Genomic DNA, 21496 nt, shown 5'->3' with positions numbered 1-21496 from the left:
CCTCCCACAGTCCAAGGATGTGCAGATTAGGTGAATTGGCCGTGCTAAATTGCCCATAGTGTTCAGGAATCTGTAGGCTAGGTGCATCAGTCAGGGGAAATGTAAAGTAATACAGTAGGGGAATGAATCTGGTAGGATACTCTTCGGAGGGTCGGTGTGGACTTGTTGGGCCAGATGGCCTGTTTCCACACTGTAGGGATTCTATGATTCAGTTTATCCTTTATTATTTATCCATTAAATTGAAATGCATTTGTAACTGTACAATGAAAACCTTGCCAAAACAACAAGTTGAACTGCAAGGATATTGGGTTTTGAAACACAATGTAGTCTAAAATGTCTGGTGCTATCATGCATTAAAGTTTCAGAGGAGATTTATGTTCAATACTGGCTGTTGTAACAAGGAAATAAAAACACCAGGACAATTCAAATAACCAATTCCTTTAAGCAGTGCATTTGCAGTTATCATCTTTCATCTTTCAGGCCAGACCAATAACTACATTCAACACTGAATCTGAGTTTGAGCTAATGCATGAGTTTGATTCTGCCTTGTCCACAGACTACGAATGGATGACAACCTCAAACGTTGGGTATGCACACTTTTTTCCTGTTCTCTTTCTCATAAAGCTGTCAATATGTTCACATAAATCCAGCTGTGAATGACGTAACAAGTTTGTGCAGAAAGATATTCATTCCTGCAGTTGCAGAAGTATCTTCCTCTGTTTCAGGAGGGAGTGCCCTCAGTAACAATGTACTGCCTCATGACAAGTCCAAAGATGACAAGAAGCTTGAAAAAAATGCAGAAGTGACTTAACATCGTCAGCATAAAAAGTTAACACTGTCTTGCTCACTACTGACACAGCTTTGACGTGCTGAGAATTTCCAGCCTTTGGTGTTCTGTATTTGCTACCTCATACACAGCTGTAAGTCACTGTGCTCATACCTTTGAGCTCTTTTCTCTTTGTTTTTGCTGTCTCCAGTTGTTTCCTGTTATTATGCTGTCTTACACAGGAAAACATTTCCTCCATTGTCAAACTCAATAACTCTAGAGAAACCATTATAGGCTGTTGCTTTCAAAGCAACGTATAAAGTTCTATATTGGATGTTGCAGTGAAATGATGCCTGGAGCTGTGACACCTCTAACATCAAGCATCTTTGTGAGAGCCATTGAATATGCTTTACAGGTGAGTTACAGTAAGATAAATACATTCGGTGAAGACTTTAATTGCATTGCTATAATATTACACTCTCTATTCCCTGTGTTCTGGAAGATATTTGTACTGACTCTGGAACCATGTCCACCACCTTCATAAGCAGAGCAACAGCGTGAGTGTGGGCAGGCTACAAATAATATGCAGCAAGCATTGTCCTGAAATCAGCCCTGAAATATAGCAAATTAAGTATCCCTGCCAGAATTTTCTGAAATCACAAAGCTTGTGGTTCATTTTGACTGTATCCCAAATTAGAATTTTTGAATTTCTTGGATATAGGCAGGAATATTTTTCTGGAAGACCTTCTGTCTGAGAGTAGTCTGCAGGTCAGAACTGTCAATTTATATTTCCCTATACTTCATCTTGCATCAAATGCTGCTGATGCCCTAGCCCAGGGTATCCTCCTTCATCTCCCTCATGGCTCCTGTCCGAAAAGATTAACTATGTTATCTTCTCTTGTGTCTAGCACCATGAGTGATGATATTGCACAGCTGTTCAAGCACAGCTAGCCAAATAAAACTCCCAATAAAGTGCAGATTCAAACCCGTGAGGCTTCTAATGGGTTCTTACTTCTGCATTCTTCTTTCAAAATAATAGTGAATGAGTGGCTTGAAGGAGAATGTTGCTGCATGTATTCACAGCAAATCCTGAAGGTATTGGCAACTGATGGGGTTGGTCATTCTGCAAATGGATAACCAGGGTTTCCAAAAGGAACTTGAGCTTTTTGGGCACACTTGCAATTTAATTTTACTGAAATTGACTGGATTCATTATTGGCCACTGTTGCATCGTAGAATCACGTAGTACACAAGAGGCCCATCTGCCCATCATCTCAGCACTGAATAAAAAAATGACCTAAGTCTACACTAGCCCCAATTTCTAGTGCTTTGCCCAGAGCCTCAAATTATGACATTTCAAAAGTGCTCATCCAAGTACCTTTTAAAAGTTGTGATGTTTCCTGTCTCAATGAGGGTTGCACGGTGACTAAATGGTTAGCCCTACTGCCTCAGTGCCAGGGACCCAGGTTTGACTCCAGTCTCGGTCCAGTGTCACTGTGGAGTTTGCACATTCTCCCAATGTCCGTGTGGGCTTCCTCCAGGTGCTCCAGTTTCCTCTCTCAGTCCAGAGCTGTGCAAGTTAGGTGGATTGGCCGTGCTAAATTGTCTGTGCCCAGCGATGTGCAAGCTAGGTTGGGCAGCTATGGTAAATGCAGTGTGATGGGGTAGCGAGCTGGGTCTGGGTGAGATGCTCTTCAGAGAGTCTGTGTGGACACGATGGGCTGAATGGACTCTTCCCTGTAGGGATTCTATGATTAACCAGGCTGTGCATTCTAGAATGGGCTAGAAAGTGATGAGGGTGTATAAGGTTTTGGAATAACTATGTTACATTAAAAAATGTTCTTGTGGCAATATCTTTGATTCAAGACTGCAGTGTGGAATTTATTCAACTACTTGGGCTAAAGATTCATTATAACCCAGCTCTGTGGTTCAGAACCTGCCCACAGCAATTGTTATTGAGACAGAAAGCACAGAAGATAATCTGACTATTGGCTTGGTCCAAGCCAAGTCAGGAGAACTAGCTGTTGGAGAGGTCAGCAGAGGGTTATAGAGTGTTTGCTGATAGCACATGTGGATATAGCCTTGTCAATGTAAAGGCAGTCTGCTCCTCTGAAAGGAGAGTTGCCTTCAGCTATTACTGGCCCCTTTTACTGGCACAGGCTTTAGGAAGGAGCACCTAGAAAAAGAGAGTGCGCCTACACGCATAGATGGAGAATGGTCCTGTTTCCACGATGAGAGTGGACTCTCAAAGACCATCTTTTGAAGGGAGTTTGAGCAGATATCCAGAGCAGCCGATGTGACGAGTCTGTCCCAAAAGCATATGGTAACCATGAGAGAGTAGCCATGAGAGAGATTCATACGAGTATTTGGAGGCAGTTCTTTTGTTTGTTCTTGAATAATGTTACATATTTCATCAATGTCATTTCATTAGGAATTGTCAATGAAAGCTGGAGGAAACCCTTGCTTTTCACCCTATACCCACAAATACTTAGGCATCTGCTGTTCGCATTTGTTTCTGAATCTGATGGTGAGTTATTTTTAAAAAACTATCTTGAAGGTACAAGCAGTTGTTGCATATCTTTATTGCAATTAAATTTACTGTGACTGAAATTAAATCTAATGGAGCATTGATGCATATGTTTTAAACTTGAATGCCCTGAAATTGCTTGATATAGATTTGCCATGCGCTGACAGTGAACAATCTGTACTAATATGTATTAATATAATATGACAACTTATGGTAATAGGGGACGGGATACGGGAAAGGAAAAGTTCTGTTCCAAGTCAGATCCACTCCCTTGTCTGCCTGATTCCCTTTGAGAATTCCAAGCCCAAATGATTAACATTTTTAAAAAATCATTTACAACAATTCTATCACACTGAATGAGTATGAATTATGATTTCTGCTTATCTTACCTGATAATGTGCATTATTATTATTAATTATTATTATTCAGACTGAAACAGAGTATTAGCTAGATACCATAGGTCTGATGAGAGGGATTCTTTCTTAAATTAGTGGATTGTGGAAACACAGTTGTAAATAAAACCTGGAATCAGTTGTCCTAAACTTCATGGAATGCATAAAAGTGATTCAGATCATGTGACATGATATGACTGTTCAATCTGCAGTCCAAGTTCTTTTACTGCAGAAAGATGAATGAAGGACAATCACCATAAAACTAGAAAAGTCAGAGAAGAGTATTCAAAGTAACAATTTTTGTCAAGGCACTTAGGAAAATCCCAAATGCTACACAGTAGAGTTTCTTGTAATTATTTCTTTTATCTGTGAAGTGTACAAAGTCCATTTATCTGTGAAGTGTACAACATTGATGCAGTAATAAAACAATAAGACATACCATTCCATTAATTGATATCAAAGTTTTCTTTGCTCAAGTTTCCATATGACCTTAAAAGTTTTGAATGGGATGACCATTTATTAATTTTTTTTGTGATCATGTCAAGATTTTCAGGGGTACATTTTCAAATTACCCCTTCGGCAATTACCTGGCATTCCTGATTTGGTAATCCATTATAGAAACCACATTGTTTTCATATTAATTGATATTTATGGCAATGAAAAGCTGGCAGTTACTATAGTGAGGACCCGATCTGCTGGCAAAGCTCAGGAGGTCTGCTAGCATCTGTGGAGAGAAAACAGATCTGAAGACATATCACAGAACTCAAAATGTTAATTTTGCTTTCTCCCCACAGATGCTGCCAGATCTGCTGAGTTTCATCAGCAATTTCGCTTTTTATTTTACATCTCCAGCATCTGCAATTCTTTGTTTTATTACAGGTCTGCAATGTCAGTCTTATATTTGAGAAGAAAGATGAAGATCAATTCCATGATCTCTTCCCTTAATTTGAAAGCCACATCTCCATATATCAGACTCATGCCAGACAATCATTGCTACCTGTGTACTGTAGGTCCACCAATAATGGTATTGGGTGGTGGGGGTGTTCCAGGATTTGACCCTGAAACGGTGAAGGAACTTTCATGTCATAATGATGAGGCTAACAGTTTCCTCGTGTATCTGCTGTCCTTGTCATTTCAGCTGTGTGTTTGGGGAGTGTTACCTGAAAGCGTTAGTGCATTTCTGTAGTACAATCTTGAAGATGGTACATACTGCTGCTGTTATGAGCCAGTGATAGAGCAAATGAATGTGTGTGATGTGGTACCAATCAAACGGGCTGCTTTTTCCTGATGGGTGCATCCGAATATTCGTACATACGAACGAGGAGCAAGAATAGCCATTTACTCTGAAATTCAATAAGATCACAGTTGATCTGATTTTAACCTTAACTTTATCTTTCCATACCCCCAAGAATCTTTCATCCTCTTGGTAATCAAGAATCCATATGCTTCTGCATTAAAAATATGTAATGATTTTACAGGATAACTGGTGCAGCAAAAATACCAGCAACTGTAAGCCCACCCTTCCCCCCCTCCGCAATCCACTGAACATCCTAACTTGGAATAAATGGTCATGAAATTGATCTTCAAATACAAGACTGACATGCAGGTCTGTCTCCCACTGCCTTTTGAGGAAAGAAATTCTGAAACTTTCTGCAAAAAATTACTTTCCTCATCTCTCTCCTAAATGAGTGACTCCTTATTTTTAAATTGTGAGTCAAAAGTGTAGTGCTGGAAACAAATCGATGTTTCGGGTAAAAGCCCTTCATCAAGAATGAGGCTGGGAGCCTCTGGGCTGGAGAGATAAATGGGAGGGGGGGGGGTGGTGAGGCTGGGGAGAAGGTAGCTCAGAGTGCAATAGAGGTGGGGTAAAGGTGAGAGGTCTAAAGGGAGGGTGGAGCAGATAGGTGGGAAAGAAGATGGACAGGTCATGAGGGCGGTGCTGAGCTGGAAGGTTGCAGCTGTGGTAAGGATGGGGGAAGGGAAGTGATGAAACTGGTGAAGTCCACATTGATGCACTGGTTTTGGAGGATCCCGAGGCAGAAGGAGGTGTTCTTCCTCCAGGTGGCGGGTAGTGAGGGAGTGGCAATGGAGGAGGCCCAGGACCTGCATGTCCTCAGCAGAATGGGAGAGGGAGTTGAAGTGTTCAGCCATGGGGCGGTGGGGCTGGTTGGTGCGAATGCCCCAATGATGTTCTCTGAAGCACTCAGCAAATAGGTGTCCTGTCTCCCCAGTGTAGAGGAGACCACATCGGGAGCAACAGATACTATAAATGATATGTGTGGAAGTGCAGGTGAAATTTTGCAGGTGAAAGTGGATGTGGACGGCTTCTTTGGGACGAAGGTGAGAGGGAAGGTGTGGGCGCAAGTTTTGCAACTCCTGCGATGACCGGGAGGGGAGGGTGGGCTGGTGGGGGCATGGACCTGATGAAGTAGTCGCGGAGGGAATGGTCTTTATGGAAATCGGATGGGGTGGGGGGTAAATATAACTCTGGGTGTGGGGTCCATTTTTAGTTGACAGAAATGGCGGAGGATGACGCAATGTATATGGAGGTTGGTGGGGTGGAAGGTAAGGACCGGGGTGAGGGGGTTTCTTGTTGCGGTTGAAAGGGTGAGGTTCAAGAGTAAAGATGCGGAAAATGGATGAGATGCGCTGGAGGGCATCATCAACCACGTGGTCTTTAAAGAAGGAGGCCATCTCGTGTGTTCTATGGTGGAACTATCCTCCTGGGAGCAGATGCAGTGGAGGCGGAGGAATTGGGACTAAGGGATAGCATTTTTGCAGGAAGCAGGGTGGGAGGAGGTGTAATCCAGGTAGCTGTGGGAGTTGGTGGGTTTGTAGAAAATGTCAGTGTTGAGTCAGTCACCGTTGATGGAGATGGAGAGGTCCAGGAAGGGGAGAGAGGTGTCAGAAATGGTCCAGGTGAATTTAGGGTCAGGGTGGTATGTATTGGTGATGTTGATGAACTGTTCAACCTCCCTGTGGGAGCATGAGGTGGTTCTGATGTAGTCATCAATGTAACGGAGGAAAAGGTGGGGAGTGATGCCAGTGTAGCTGCGGATGATGGACTGTCCCACATAGCCGACAAACAGACAGGCATAGCTGGGCCCCATGTGGGTGCCCATGGCTACCCTTTTCGTCTGGAGGAAGTGGGAGGATTCGGAGGAGAAATTGTTGAGGGTGAGGACCAGTTCAGTGAAATGAATAAGAGTGTCAGTGGAAGGGTACTGGTGGAGACATCGGGAGAGGAAGAAATGGAGGGCTTGGAGGCCCGAGTGATGGTGGATGGAGGTGTAGAGGGCCTGGATATCCATGGTGAAGATGAGGTGTTTGGGGCCAGGGAAACGAAAGTCTCTGAGAAGGTGGAGAGCTGGGTGTGTCCCAAATGCATATAAGGAATTCCTGGACAGGGTGGAGAAATAAGACAGTACCGAAGGATGTGGAGATGAATTCAATGAGGCAGCAGCAGGCTGAGATGATTGGTCGGTTGGCAGTCAGGCTTGTAGATGTTGGAGTTAGAACCGGGTGGTGCAGGGTTTGAAACTGTGACCCTAGTTCTAGAATCTCCTACAAAAGGAAGCATCCTTTCAATATCCACCTGGTTAAGTCCCCTCAGGATCTTATACATTTCTATTAAGTCATCTCTGCCTTTTCTAAACTCCAAAGGACACAGACCTAGCCCTTCTTCTTGCGTTTCCTGTTTACTAGCTGTACCTGTATGCACTCGGACACCCAGATCTCTCTGCATCTCAGAGCTCTGCAACCTCTCCCCATTTCCCTAACTTTCTTTATATTTTATGTCAAACAGATAATTTTATACATTACACTTTACTTATCAGATCTTTGCTCACTCACTTAACCTATCCAAATCCCTTTGTAGGCTTCCTATGTCACTTTCCTACCTGTCTTTGTGTCATCAGCAAATCTACCTACATACCTTCAGTGCCTTCATCCAAATGACATATGTAAGTTGTCAAGGGTTGAGGTCACAAAATGAGATATTGTTAGAGTTGCACTTGTCCAGGCAAGTGAGGAGTATTCTTGTAGATGGTCGACAATCTTTGGAGAGTCAGGAGGTGAGTTACTTCCTGTAGGATTCTGAGCCTCTGACCGACTCTTGTAGCCACAGTATTTATATCTGGTGTACCAACAAACAGTTTTTCTGTTTCATATCTGATATAAAATATCAGAAGTCTGCAAAATTCTGCTCCACTTCTTAACAAGCAGCATTTATATGGCTAATTCAGTTCAGTTTCAGGCCAATAGTAACCCCCAGCATGGTGATAATGTGGGATTCTATGATGGTAATGCCATTGAATTTCAAGCAGTGATGGTTAAATTCTTCCTGATTGGAGATGGTCTTTTCTTGGCACTTGTGTGACGTGGATGTTATTTTCCACTTGCCAGCACAAACTTGCTGCATTTGGGCATGGACTATTTCAATGTGTAAGGAGTCACAAATGGTGCTGAACATTGTGCAATCATCAGCAAACATCCCTAATTCTGACCCTTTGACAGAGGGAGATCCTTGATGAAGCAGCTGAAGATGGTTAGACCAAGGTTGCTATTATGTTATATTAAATCTGGTAAAGTTCTGACCATGTCTTAGAGATATCATTTATTTCAAAGAGTGTTAATATCTGTATCGTTTAAGGCTGTAAGAAATAGGAACAGGGGTAGGTCATTTGGCCCCTCAAGCATGGTCCACCATTCAATAGGATCATGACTGATCTGATATTCCTCATGTCAACTTTCCTGCCCTTTCTCCTACTGATAAAGAATCTATCTATCTCAGCTTTTCATATACAGAAGGGACAGAATTCCTGTGGCAAGGAATTCCAAAGAAAAGAAATTCCTCCTCACTCAAGTCTTAAATTGGTACCCCTTTATTCTGAGACAATACCCTCCACTCTCCCATTCTCTGAGCATTTACCCTGTCAAGAATCCTATTTGTTTCAATGAGATCACCTCTCATTCTTCTGAACTCCAATGAGTAGTGTCCCAACCTGTTTAGCCTTTGCTTATTACACAATCCATCTGTATCAGGGCTAAGTTTACAGAACCTAAAAAGGTATTTATCTTGTTAGTTGACAATTGAAATAATTTAGTGGTGCTTATCTTGCCAGGAGTTAATAATGACTGAAACATTTGTTTGCAGGATGAGGTTATTTCAAACATTCTCATCTGATGTGGTAGTTTTAGTATTATGGATTCTGAAGTTTTCACTTGAAAAGAGCGTGGACATAATTTGTTTTTCAAAATCAAATGTTTAATCAGTTTAATTTGTTTTCCAGAGCTTGAATGCCAACATGGAACAGAATAACATCATTACCCAGAAGAAAATGAATGACTTTGAACTGCTTGGACGGGTACTTTTTAACAATACCTTGTACATCGCAAAAAGCATACTCAATGAATTATGTTATTTCCCATGATTGTGATGAGCTTGGATTCAGGTTTCTTTGCAGAACTCATGTACAAATGTACTTCAGTGGATGATTGAGGGAGTGTTACATTGTCAGATTAGTTCCTTTCTGATGCTATGTTAAAGAAACACGATACTGGCCTGTTTAAATAAACTCAGAGCCATGTCACTATTTGAAGAACTGATTTCAACTCTCTTCATACAACAATCATAACAGAATCAATTGAATAGTCAATAAATACTTTATGGGACAATGCTTTGTTAATTTTGCACACAACATTGACCTTGACAGATTGAAAAAAAACAGAGTGTCAGATTTGTAAAGATACACCAAAATTGGTGGTATAGTGGTCAGTGAAGAAGGCTATCTAAGAATGTAAAGAGGTCTTGATCAATAGGGTCAATGGGCTGAGGAGTGGCAGATGGAGTTAATTTGGATAATTGTGAGGTGCTACTCTTTGGTAATGCAAATAATGTACAATTAATGGTAGGGCCCTGGATAGTTTTATAGAACAGAGAGACCTAAGGGTTCAGGCACATAATTATTTGAAATTTGCAACATAGGTGGATAGGGTCGTTAAGAAGGCATTTAGTATATTTGCCTTCAGTGTTCAGATCTTTGCATATAGGAGTTGGGATGTCATGTTGAGGTTGTAAAGGACATTAGTGAGGCCTTTTCTGGAGTACTGTCTGCAGTTCTAGTTGCCCTCTTATACGACCGATATTGTTAAGCTGGAGAAGGTTCAGAACAGATTTACCAGGATGTTGCTGGGATTGGAGGGTTTGGGATATAAAAATATACTGGAAAGGCTGGGACTTTTTTCCCAGTGTAAGAGGTTTTGGGGAAATCTTACAGATGTTTATAAAATCATGATGTTTGTAGATAAGATGAATAGCAAAGGTCTTTTTCCTCGGGTGGGTGAGTTCAAAACTAGGGGGCATGTTTTTAAAGTGAGGGGAGAAAGATTTACAAAGGACATGTGGGGTGACTTGTTTTACACAGAGAGTGGTTAGCATGTTAAATGAACTGCCGAAGAAAGCGGCGGGTGTAGCATTTAAAAGACATTTGGATAAATTAATGTAAAAGAAATGTTTGGAGGGATATTGGTTAAGGACAGGCAGTGGGAGTAGTTTAGTTTTGGAATATTTTTGGGTTAGACTAGTTGGACTGAAGGGTCTGTTTCCATACTGTATGAATCTATATGAGATCATCTTTGTGGTGTGGCTTTAGAATGTCTCTAGAGCTTAACTATTTTGTTTGAGTCTTGTCACATGGAATTTGTAATGTTCGATACATGCCCGATCTGATTAGATTAGATTCCCTACAGTGTGGAACAGGCCCTTCAGCCCAACAAGTCCATGCTGACCCTCTGAAAAGTAACCGACCAGACTCATTTCCTTACATTTACCCCTGACTAATGCACCTAACACTATGGGAAAATTAGCATGGCCAATTCACTTGGCCTGCACATCTTTTGGAATGTGGGAGGAAACCTGAGCACCGGAGGAAACCCCTGCAGACACTGTGAGAATGTTCAAACACCACATAAACAGTTGCCCAAGGCTGGAATCAAACCCAGCTGTGAGGCAGCAGTGCTAACCACTGAGCCACTGTGCTGCCCTAAACTAGCATTGACTTACTTTGTTTTTACCTCAGCTTGTCTGCAGTCAAAACCGTCATTCATGTCTTTGGTACCTTTCGACATGGCTGTGCCTTTGCATGTCTGACTGGCTTCCTAAATTCTGAACTGCAGTAAACTTGAAGTCATTCCAGAATCTCTGGTGCCCATTTCTTAGTCACACAAAGCCATCCCCCATCACCCCAATTCTTACTGATCCTCATTAACTTTGAGTTAAACAATGGCTCAGTTTTAAAAGTCTTCCATGGTGTTGTCCCTCTGTAATTTTGCAATCTCCTTCCATTGAGGAAATCTGCCCTCCTCTGATTTTGCCCCTTTGATTATCCCTAATTTTAATTGCTGCCACCATTGTGAAAGGACCTTCAGCTACCAAGGCCCTAAGTTCCGGAGTTCCTATCGAACTTTTGCCTTCCTTTAAGCCACTCCTTAAAACCTACTTACTTGAGTAATGTTTGTCTGTAAATATTAGTGAAGGTAATATTAGTAAATATTAGTAAAAGCTTGGTCATGTAAAGCATTGATTGCTTATGTTACTGCAAAATATTTTGGGAAGGCTTTACTTGTAAAATTAGGTGTTATTGTTGGTGCACTTTACCATAGTATCATACAATTTGTCTATAACTTTGTCTGACTCATACTCTCCTAATTTAGCTGTAACTTAAACAGTGCTGGTCCCAACATTAATACTTGAGAAACCCCATGAATTATGCATTTCCTTCTACCTCATTCCAGAGAGGATTTCTGTCACTGATAGCCCTTTCATGCTAACCGCCAGATAGTTCCTTACTCATACTGAAAGTTTACCAAACATGCCGACAGCTTTCCACTGAACTGAGGATGCACATGTGGACCTTTGTGCACTGTAATCACCTCTGAACAAGGCAGTGACTCACTAATGTGATTCTAATCTGAAGCAGCGCACTCCAGTTTTTGGAACAAATGCCCGAGAGAACATTAGAACTCTTTAGGTTTTTCTTAGAGGACCTTGCACTGCTGGCTGAACATAGAGTCATAGAGATGTACAGCATGGAAACAGACCCTTCGGTCCAACCTGTCCATGCCGACCAGATATCCCAAACCAATCTAGTCCCACCAGCCAGCACCCGGCCCATATCCCTCCAAATCCTTCCTATTCATATTCCCATCCAAATGCCTCTTAAATGTTGCAATTGTACCAGCCTCCACCACATCCTCTGGCAGCTCATTCCATAAACGTACCACCCTCTGCGTGAAAAAGTTGCCCCTTAGGTCTCTTTGATGTCTTTCCCCTCTCACCCTAAACCATGCAGCTTTGGATTGCAGCATATTGATACAAATACATTGAATGCACTGGCAAATGTAAAATCAGCAAACCTCAGCTGCAGTCTCTGCATGTCATTTGTATTTGCCTTGTTTAAAAAAAAACACTTCAACAAAGAAAACTTCTGAAATAGTTTATGCATACAATAATGAATTGATGTTGAATGTAATGAATTCTTTTATTGCCCAGGTATTGAATGAACTATCATTACATGATGTTATTTTGATTCATGGCCAATCACCTTTGTGGAAGCGAATTTTCAATATGTTTCGATATCTACAGGTAGAGTTTTTTGAATGTTATTCTATTGACTGTTTTTTTATGCCATGACCAGTAATTTTTAATTACTGGTATTTGAATTTTCAGATTACTGCTGCTCCTATTTTGCAATTGAACTCAGTAACATGTCTTCTAAGTTATGCTGTTCCTGTCAAAAACATTACGTGCTTTGAGTAGAATCTAGTAACTCAAGACGTAAACTGATTTATTTTAGTTTCATTGGATTAATGGCCTTTATTTAAGCAAAGTACATGTTCAGTGTTTGTGTAGCATCAATGCTGGTTGAAAAATAATTCATGGGCAGATAGGCAGAGGGAAAGTCTTTTGTTGATTCATATGTTCAACCTTCTTCAAGCTCACCAGCTGGTGGGTGTAAAGTCTGGCTCCTTTTCTCCACTCTGCAATCCTTAGATAGTAGGTTAAATTCTTGCAACGCATTATTTCATTTTTTTTATGATCAAGAATATCTGGAAAGATTCATGCCTGAATGGTACAAAGTTTCTCAGCTATGCCACATAATCTTATCAACACCAAAGCTCAAACTTTCAATCATGGCACATGCTGATGTTATGTTACGTCCCTCAGTGCTGCCCCTTGGTTTATTACTTTCCACTCTGCTCAATGATGCAACTGCTCTCTTATCTTTGACAGAGAAAAGATGTGCCCTTCCTTGCTTCTATCTGAAAGAAGAAACGAGAGGGTGGTGCTGGAAAAGCACAGCAGGTCAGGCAGCATCCTAGGAGCAAGAGAATCGATGTTTACAGCATAAGCCTTCATCAGGAATGGTGTCTTGATGTCTTGAGGCCACTCAATCCATGTTTAAGCCAATTTATACAGATGGTTGGCTGTCATTCCTCCGTCATAAGGCAGGAACAGGATACTGATTGAGGATGATCAGCCATGATCATAATGAATGGTGGTGCAGGCTCGAAGGGCAGAATGGCGTACTCCTGCACCTATTGTCTATTGTCTAAAGCTGATTGTCCAACTCAATAGCCTAATCCTGCTTTCACCCCTTTATCTTGGATCCCATTCATATCTAGCTGCCTCTTGAATACAGGCTTGATTCATTCAGTACTGATGATCAAACAATTCAATGATTTGTGTATTTCATGATCCTGGTTCCTGAATTAGCCCTGCAATGTCTTAAGTCATTCTATAACGTTTTCTTTCTGACAAATTACTGTTTCAAGTACAGACAGACCTTTGGATTGCCAAATCCTTCTGTGATATGAGATAATTGCAGATTATGATATCACTCATTGATCATTTCCAAGCTTCTATAGAATGGACTATAGTCACTCATTAATCACCCGAGGTCTAGCCAACATTCCTTAGGTTCACTCATTAACCACATATGTAGAGATAGAGAGAGAGAAGGAGATAACTCATTTGTTTATATTCCATGTTTTACCTTTCATTATCTTTCCCAGGTGGCTCTTTGACTCAACAGCTATCTCATTTACTGCAGTTCATTATGCATGTTATGATGAGATTAGATTATTTACTTAGTGTGGAAACAGGCCCTTCGGCCCAACAAGTCCACACCGACCCTCCGAAGAGAAACCCACCCAGACCCATTCCTCTACATTTACCCCTTCACCTAACACTATGGGCAATTTCTGACTTTTATTGGGAAAGGAATTGAGTTCCGGAATCCTGACGTCATGTTGCAGTTGTGTAAGACTCTAGTGCGGCCGCATCTGGAGTATTGTGTGCAGTTTTGGTCGCCATACTATCGGAAGGATGTGGAGGCACTGGAACGGGTGCAGAGGAGGTTTACCAGGATGTTGCCTGGTATGGTAGGAAGATCGTATGAGAAAAGGCTGAGGCACTTGGGGCTGTTTTCATTGGAGAAAAGAAGGTTTAGGGGTGACTTGATAGAGGTGTACAAGATAATTAGGGGTTTAGATAGGGTTGACCATGAGAACCTTTTTCCACGTATGGAGTCAGATATTACGAGGGGGCATAGCTTTAAATTAAAGGGTGGTAGGTATAGGACAGATGTTAAGGGTAGATTCTTTACTCATCGAGTCGTGAGTTCATAGAATGCCCTGCCAGTAGCAGTGGTGGACTCTCCCTCTTTATGGGCATTTAAACAGGCATTGGATAGGCATATGGAGGATAGTGGGCTAGTGTAGGTTAGGTGGGCTTGTATCGGTGCAACATCGAGGGCCAAAGGGTCTGAACTGCGCTGTATTTTTCTATGTTCTATGTTCTAATTTAGCATGACCAGTTCACCTAACCTGCACATTTTTGGACTGTGGGAGGAAACCCACACAGACACAGGGAGAATGTGCAAACTCCACACAGACAGTCGCCCAAGGCGGGAATTGAACCCGGGTCTCTGGCGCTGTGAGGCAGCAGTGCTAACCACTGTGCCACTAATGGTTAACCATTAACTCTTTAACATGTCCAACATTATGATTAGTTGTATGCCATTATATCATGAGATGGAGCAAAGCAATTCAATCAATTCATCAAGCAATTCCAATATCCCTGCACTGAATCTCTTGCACCTTGGTTTATGATAGTTCTGAGGGAATACCTCCTTGTCTCTGTATTGTAGATTTTCTCATTAACCACTCTTCATCGGGTTTTTTTTCAGTTTGCTGTCCCTTTCTTTCCCACTTTTCATTTTCTCTTTTGGACTTATTTTCCTTAGTTTGTCCTGTTCCTTCTTTTGCCTTCAACTTCATTGTGCTCTCATCATCTTCCAAGTGATATCTGGTGAATGGGACATCAGGCAGGGGAGTATTTTTGAAGGTTGTTGCTTGGTATTGGTTGGGGAAATGTCCAGCCAAAGGTGGGGGGATTTAGGTGAAAACAGAGAAGGACGGTTGGTGCTAGAGGTAACTAATGCTCAAGAATATTAAGTGGCAGAATGGAAACATTGTGATGTGCAATTCAGCATATTTTTGACCAGAAGGTATGGATCACCTTTAGATTTATGGTGTGAGCTATCAGTTTGGGGTGGGGATAGAGTGATATGGGCCACAATCATAATTACTGGAAGTGAATGCAAGATTTACGCAACTAGCAGCATGTATCATTGCAGGATAAAGAAGGAAAAGTTGCTCAGATCACAGGAGATGAAAGATAGTTGGAGAGACTGGAGGAAAGATGAGGTTTCAGCAGGAAGGTGAAAGGGAAAGGATTTAAGTCTTTAAAGGGTGGAGTGGATATGTGAGAAGGAAGATGGACAGGTGGGACAGGTCATGAGGGTGGTGCTGAACTCAGTGAGTCTGTCTCACACTGCCCTCTCATTTTTCCCTCCCCCGTCCTTATCCTAGTTTCAACCTCAAGCAAAGCACCACCCTCGTGACCTGTCCCATCTGTCTATCTTCCTTCCCACCTATCCGCTCCACCCTCTCCTCTGACCTATCACCTTTACCCCCACCTCCATCTACCTACTGCGCTCTCAGCTACCTTCCCCCCCCCAGCCCCAGCCCCCTCCCATTCATCTCTCCATCCCCGAGGCTCCCAGCCTCATTCCTGATGAAGGGCTTTTGACCGAAACTTCGATTTCCCTGCTCCTCAGATGCTGCCTGGCCTAATGTGCTTTTCCAGCACCACACTCTCGATTCTAATCTCCAGCTTCTGCAGTCCTCACTTTGGTCGATATATGATCTTTAATTAGGGCACCTCAGCAATGTAATCCTTACCCATCCATGAGGAGAAGTGAAAGACCTTGATACAGACTTGTCACCATGGCTACACCTGAGATGGAAGTCTGCACAATGTTCTTGAGATTGATCCAACACCTCAAAATACAGAGGTAGCAGTCTGCAAGGCAACACCTATTAGGTAATCTTAGAAACCATAACTGTATGCACACAAAGTTTCTTGACATCTTCATGTTGAGAGTTTCAAGTTATTGCTTCTTACTGCAGATCCCACATGTCCCCGGAGGCACAGGAAGAATGGGAGGAGGCCATCCTGGGTGCATCTGTTGACGACAATTCATACGACAATGGATATAGTTTCATAGAAACCTGAGAGAGCCATTCAATCCTGGCTCACCACACTCTAACCCATAGCTCTCCCCCAGGTTATTTCATCAGCATCACTGGCTTGTTCTTTCTCAAGTGATGAGATACTTTCACCCAGAGGGAGTTTAGATGGTGATTTTGAAGATTTATTATTGGCTGCAGCACTGACCCTACGAGTTGGGAGGGAGAGGTGGATGCAATTATGCCATCTTTCCTGAAGATTGCCCACTGAATATGTACCTGGCAGCTCCGTGGTTAATGTTGCACTAAAAGAAAGAACTAATTCCATTTGTATAGCACTCTTCACAATCTCAGCATGTCCTAAAGCACTTTACAACCATTGAAGTACAGTTGAAGTTTCATCACTATTGCATTGTTGGAAGTGTAGTGGCTAGTTTGTGCACACCAACCTCCCTTAAACAGCAACATTATAATGAGATAATTTGTCTTTGAGTGATAACTATTAACAAAATAATGTACCTTCTGGTAGACAGGAATGTGTGGAGTTGTAACAGTCATGGTGTGCAATCACTTTGGTTGCCACTAATAAAGCAGTTGCAAACAGTAGGAGCTGTTGGCAGAGATCTCCTCAAAGAAATATTAAGTGGAAAGACCCTTGTAAGGCAAATATGCCCCATATATTGATGAGACATTAAGGTGAATGGTATCATTCTTTCATAATGTCAAATTCTCCTGTTGTGGAGACATTGAACGTAGGAGGTATAGTTAGTAAGTTTGCAGATGACACCAAAATTGGAGGCATGGTGGACAGTAAAGAAGGTTACTCCAGATTACAATGGGATCTTGATCAAATGGGCCAATGGGCTGAGGAGTGACAGATGGAGTTTAATTCAGATAAATGGGAGGTGCTGCATTTTGGAAAAACAAATCAGAGCAGGACTTATGCACTTAATGGTAAGGTCCTGGGGAGTGTTACTGAACAAAGAGACTTTGGAGTGCAAGTTCATAGTTCCTTGAAAGTGGAGTCGCAGGTAGATAGGATAGTGAAGAAGGCGTTTGATATGCTTTCCTTTATTAGTCAGAGTATTGAGTAGAGGAGTTGTGAGGTCCTGTTGCGGCTGTACAGGACGTTGGTTAGACCACTGTTGGAATATTGCGTGCAATTCTGGTCTCCTTCCCTTTGAAAAGATCTTGTAAAACTTGAAAGGGTTCAGAAACGATTGACAAGGATGTTGCCAGGGTTGGAGGATTTGAGCTAGAGGGAGAGGCTGGAGTATTGGAGGCTGAGGGGTGACCTCACAGAGGTTTGTAAAATCATGAGGGGCATGGATAAGATAAATAAACAAAGTCTTTCCCTGAGATGAGGGAGTTTAGAACTTGAGGGCATCGGTTTAGGGTGAGAGGCGAAAGATATGAGGGACCTAAGGGGGAACTTCTTCACACAAAGAATGGTACCTGTATGCAATGAGCTGCCAAGGGAAGTGGTGGAGGCTGGTACAATTACAGCATTTAAAAGGTGTCTGGATGGGTATATGAAAAGGAAGGGTTTTGAGGGATATGGGCCAAGTGCTGTAAATTAGATTAGTTAGGATATCTGGTCAGCATGGACGAGTTGGATCGAAGGCTCTGTTTCTTTGCTGTACACCTCTATGACTCTGTAACTTGCTATTAAGATTCTTCCATTGTGATTGCATGGATTGGTATGTTTATAGACAAAATTACCCTCTTGGCAGAATTCTGCATCTGGATTGGGAGGTGAGTACAGAGGTTTGTTCATTGTCCCAGATTATGGATTAGCATGAATTAAGGATAAAGAACAAGGCAGTTTGGTGTGAGTGTGTTATGAGTTACTATCAAACAGCATCATTTTTAAGCTTACTGGAACTAAAAGTGACTTTTTGCAATATTCTGCCAACCTTTGTTCAGGCATTTGAAGAGCATAGGCACACTGGAATTGCTTGATGACAAAGAACAAGGTCCATTTCGTTAACCATTTCTCCTCTTTGTCCAGTATAGCACAATGACAATGGAGTGACCGTAATACATCTTTGTTAATTAGTGTATAAAGGATTTTATTTGTTTGACCTATCTTTACAGAGTGTTCGTCTATAACAGGATGGTTGTTTTCTTGTGCAACTCCACATTATAGAAAAATCACGCTTTAGAAACAGTGCTTATAGTGCTGGCGATGGAATTGTATTTCAGCTATGTTTTGATAGTGTGAGCTCTTGTAATAGTGTGGTGTCCCAACCTCTGGTCCAGAAGGTCTGGGTTCTGTGCATGTTGTTTCTCAAGTGATTGTTGTCATCCTCTTACATAAACTAGCTCTTGTTGTTCTTGATATCACTTATTACCACATATTTAACTGTATTTGAATCATTTCCAGTATATGCTCACTGCGGACTCGAGGATAAAAAGATTAATGGAGAAAATGAAGACTTATCAGATTCAACCTGCAAACCAAGCACTGGAATTTTACTTCAATATAGATCGGCAATTGCCAGAGTATTTTGAGGTGGGTGACCCATTTTCATTACGGCTGCTTGACATAGAAGCCAGTGATGTAGAAATATTGTGAGCTTTCTGGTACCTTGGATCACAGAGTACCTTTTTTGTAACTATGCTGGTAATCTACAACCCCAGGCAAACATTCTGGGGACAGACATTCCAGTTCCACCATGGCTGATGTTAAAATTTCGATTCAATAACAATTCAAAAATGGCAACCATATCACTATTGTCAATTGCCTTAAAACTCATCTAGTTCTCTAACAACCTTTTGGGAAGCAAATCTACTGTTCCTATCTCGTCTAATTTGCAATTGACTCCAAACACACAATAATGTAGTCTCTGGGCAGTGATGGGCAATAAATGCCAGCCTGCCCAGCAACCTCTGCATCCCATTAGCATATAAAAATCAAACTACTCGTACATATCCTTTTCACTAGTTATCTTTTTTAGTTATTATGAAACATCTTGGGTTTTCCTTGATTTTATTTGATAATATTTTCTCATGCCCTCCCTTTGTTTTCTTAATTTCCTTTATAATTTCCTCTGCGCATTTCATACTTGTCTAGGATTTCCACTTAACTGTGCTACTTCTGTACCTTAATTGACCTTCCATTTGTCTTGTTTTTCTCAGTATGCTCTTTCAAGAGGGTTTCAAATGAGGCACACCCAATTTTTCCAATATTTGTTCTGAAATATCTTTAGCTTTTTCTTGAATGCCTTCCAACCCACTGACATTGACTTATCATCAACAGCTGTTTCTTGTCCATAAGTGTCATGTCATATTTCAGTGGCTTTTCTCCAGTTTAAAATTTGCTCTTGGATTACTCTGATCCTTTTTCATAACCGCATTAAATCTAACAGAATTATGACCACTTCCTCTCATAGACATTTCATCGACTGAGTGCCATTCCCAAAAGCCAAACCAAAACCGCTTTTGCTGGACTCAAAGCTTTCCTGAATGTATTTGAAGAAATCCATGCCCTCCAGCCTTCTGCACTGAACTTAACCCAGTTTTGAAGAAGGGTCACCGGACTCGAAATGTTAACTCTGTTTGCTGTCCCCCAATGCTGCCAGACCTGCTGAGTTTCTCCAGCAGTTTCAGATTTCCAACATCCGCTGCTCTTTGCTTTCTATCAGTTGCACTTAGTTGAAATTCCTAGCTATATTGTTTCTGCATTTCTCAGAAATTTGAAAATATCTTTGCTGTTCTTTCTTCTGACACTTTGAGGAGAAATGTATTACTCACTCAGCAATCTGATTGCTTTTTCTTTGTTCCTCAGCAGAACCCATATGGCTTAATTCAATGGCACTTCTGGAATACACTCTCTCCTCATGCTGTGATTGTTTCTTTAACCTATAATGCAGCACCAACCCCTCCTATTTTTAACAAGATACGATATTTTGAAAGTGCACCTTGTCTGATGCTGAACTATGTGCAATTAAGAAAGAAAATGACTACATAATTAAGAATGGTTGAAATATAGTTTTATTTCTGTGCTGTCATCCTTCCTAAATGCATACAGTGCATCTAGCTGTGGTATCAACTCTTTGTTTTATTTTATTTATTTCTTTTAGGCATGGTGCATATCACTGTCAAAATCTTGTAGCTCTGGAATGTGGAATGCAGTTTTGATATCAATTTTGTCGAAAGGAAAAGCAAGTATGTCTGAAGTGTTTGAAAATATCACTTTTGCATTTAATTGAGTCGAGGTCACAAAACGTTCTTCTAAATCTGATGTGCAATCTCATGGTTCTGTAATTGTTAGGTGTTGTTTAAATATGTTATTAAGTGTATAAAATAATTTTATGTGCAATTTAGATAGTAATTAGCCTGGAGTTACAAGATGATGTATTACCCAATGCTGTCTGGAGTCTTGAAGAGGAACTTAGTTGTCAGTTTTGAGATCAGGGGCATAAATAGCTACGCGATGTAATCCTTACATGTTCTTGGGGACACATATTGAGCTAGCAGGCTGCACGGCCTTATAAAGGCCTCTCAGACAAACACCTGTGCGTGTGTAGGAAGCAATTAATCCTTGTGCTTGAATTGCTACTGGACATTTTGGTTTGGAATGTGCAGTGAATGTAGCATTGGACTGCGTCATCACTGCTTAAAGGGCCATGCATTTAACTGGCAGGCAATATGATTTTGCACAGCTTCCATCATGGGAGAGTCTCTGAAAGTACCCTGGATTGATATTGAAGGTGTTGTGATGAGTTCCTGCATTTGCTGCAGTGTGTTGCCCCATCCTTTCAGGGCAGGCAGGGGAGCAGGTGACTTATCCACACTGAGGCTGCAACAGATATGGGGCTGCAGTCGCTGTGACTCTGGATTTGATTATGGGCAGAGGCTGTGGAGAGAGAAAGCTCTGCATCATGCCTTATGTCACATTGGAACTGTTGTGTCTCATACTGCTGGACAGTGTCAGGAGGTTGTTTGGCAAGCTTTGCACAAGGCATTGCCACTCCTCATCCAATTTCTCCATGGCAAACTGGTCTGCAACCTCACTTTCTGATGAACTGCACATGAATGAATCTTTCCCCCTCAGTTGGCTGCTGTCTCCTCATCCCAATGATACACCATGTATTGATCCCATCTCTATTGATCCTGCTCAGCATAGAATGAGCCCAGTGTCACTACCTCTGGGCCAGAAAGTCTGGGTTCAAATCCCACCTCCCCCGGAGGTGTGTCATATGATCTCCAAAAA

General features: G+C 41.7%; 1 protein-coding gene across 3 annotated transcripts in view; it reads left to right on the top strand.

The window, feature by feature from the left end:
• Positions 1-21496, top strand: part of LOC132823883 (uncharacterized phosphotransferase YvkC-like) — a 165886-nt gene that overhangs the window by 115011 nt on the left and 29379 nt on the right. For all 3 annotated transcript variants that reach the window (XM_060837975.1, XM_060837976.1, XM_060837977.1), the window contains 7 exons: positions 481-587; positions 1109-1181; positions 3197-3292; positions 8976-9050; positions 12236-12328; positions 18665-18793; positions 20364-20448. In XM_060837975.1, coding sequence (XP_060693958.1) covers positions 481-587; positions 1109-1181; positions 3197-3292; positions 8976-9050; positions 12236-12328; positions 18665-18793; positions 20364-20448 — 658 coding nt within the window. The remainder of the gene's footprint in view (positions 1-480; positions 588-1108; positions 1182-3196; positions 3293-8975; positions 9051-12235; positions 12329-18664; positions 18794-20363; positions 20449-21496) is intronic.

The sequence above is a fragment of the Hemiscyllium ocellatum genome, chromosome 17, assembly GCF_020745735.1.
Source record: "Hemiscyllium ocellatum isolate sHemOce1 chromosome 17, sHemOce1.pat.X.cur, whole genome shotgun sequence".
NCBI lineage: Eukaryota > Metazoa > Chordata > Chondrichthyes > Orectolobiformes > Hemiscylliidae > Hemiscyllium > Hemiscyllium ocellatum.
The sequence above is the reverse complement of the archived record's forward strand: the minus strand, read 5'-3'. Positions and strand labels throughout refer to the sequence as shown.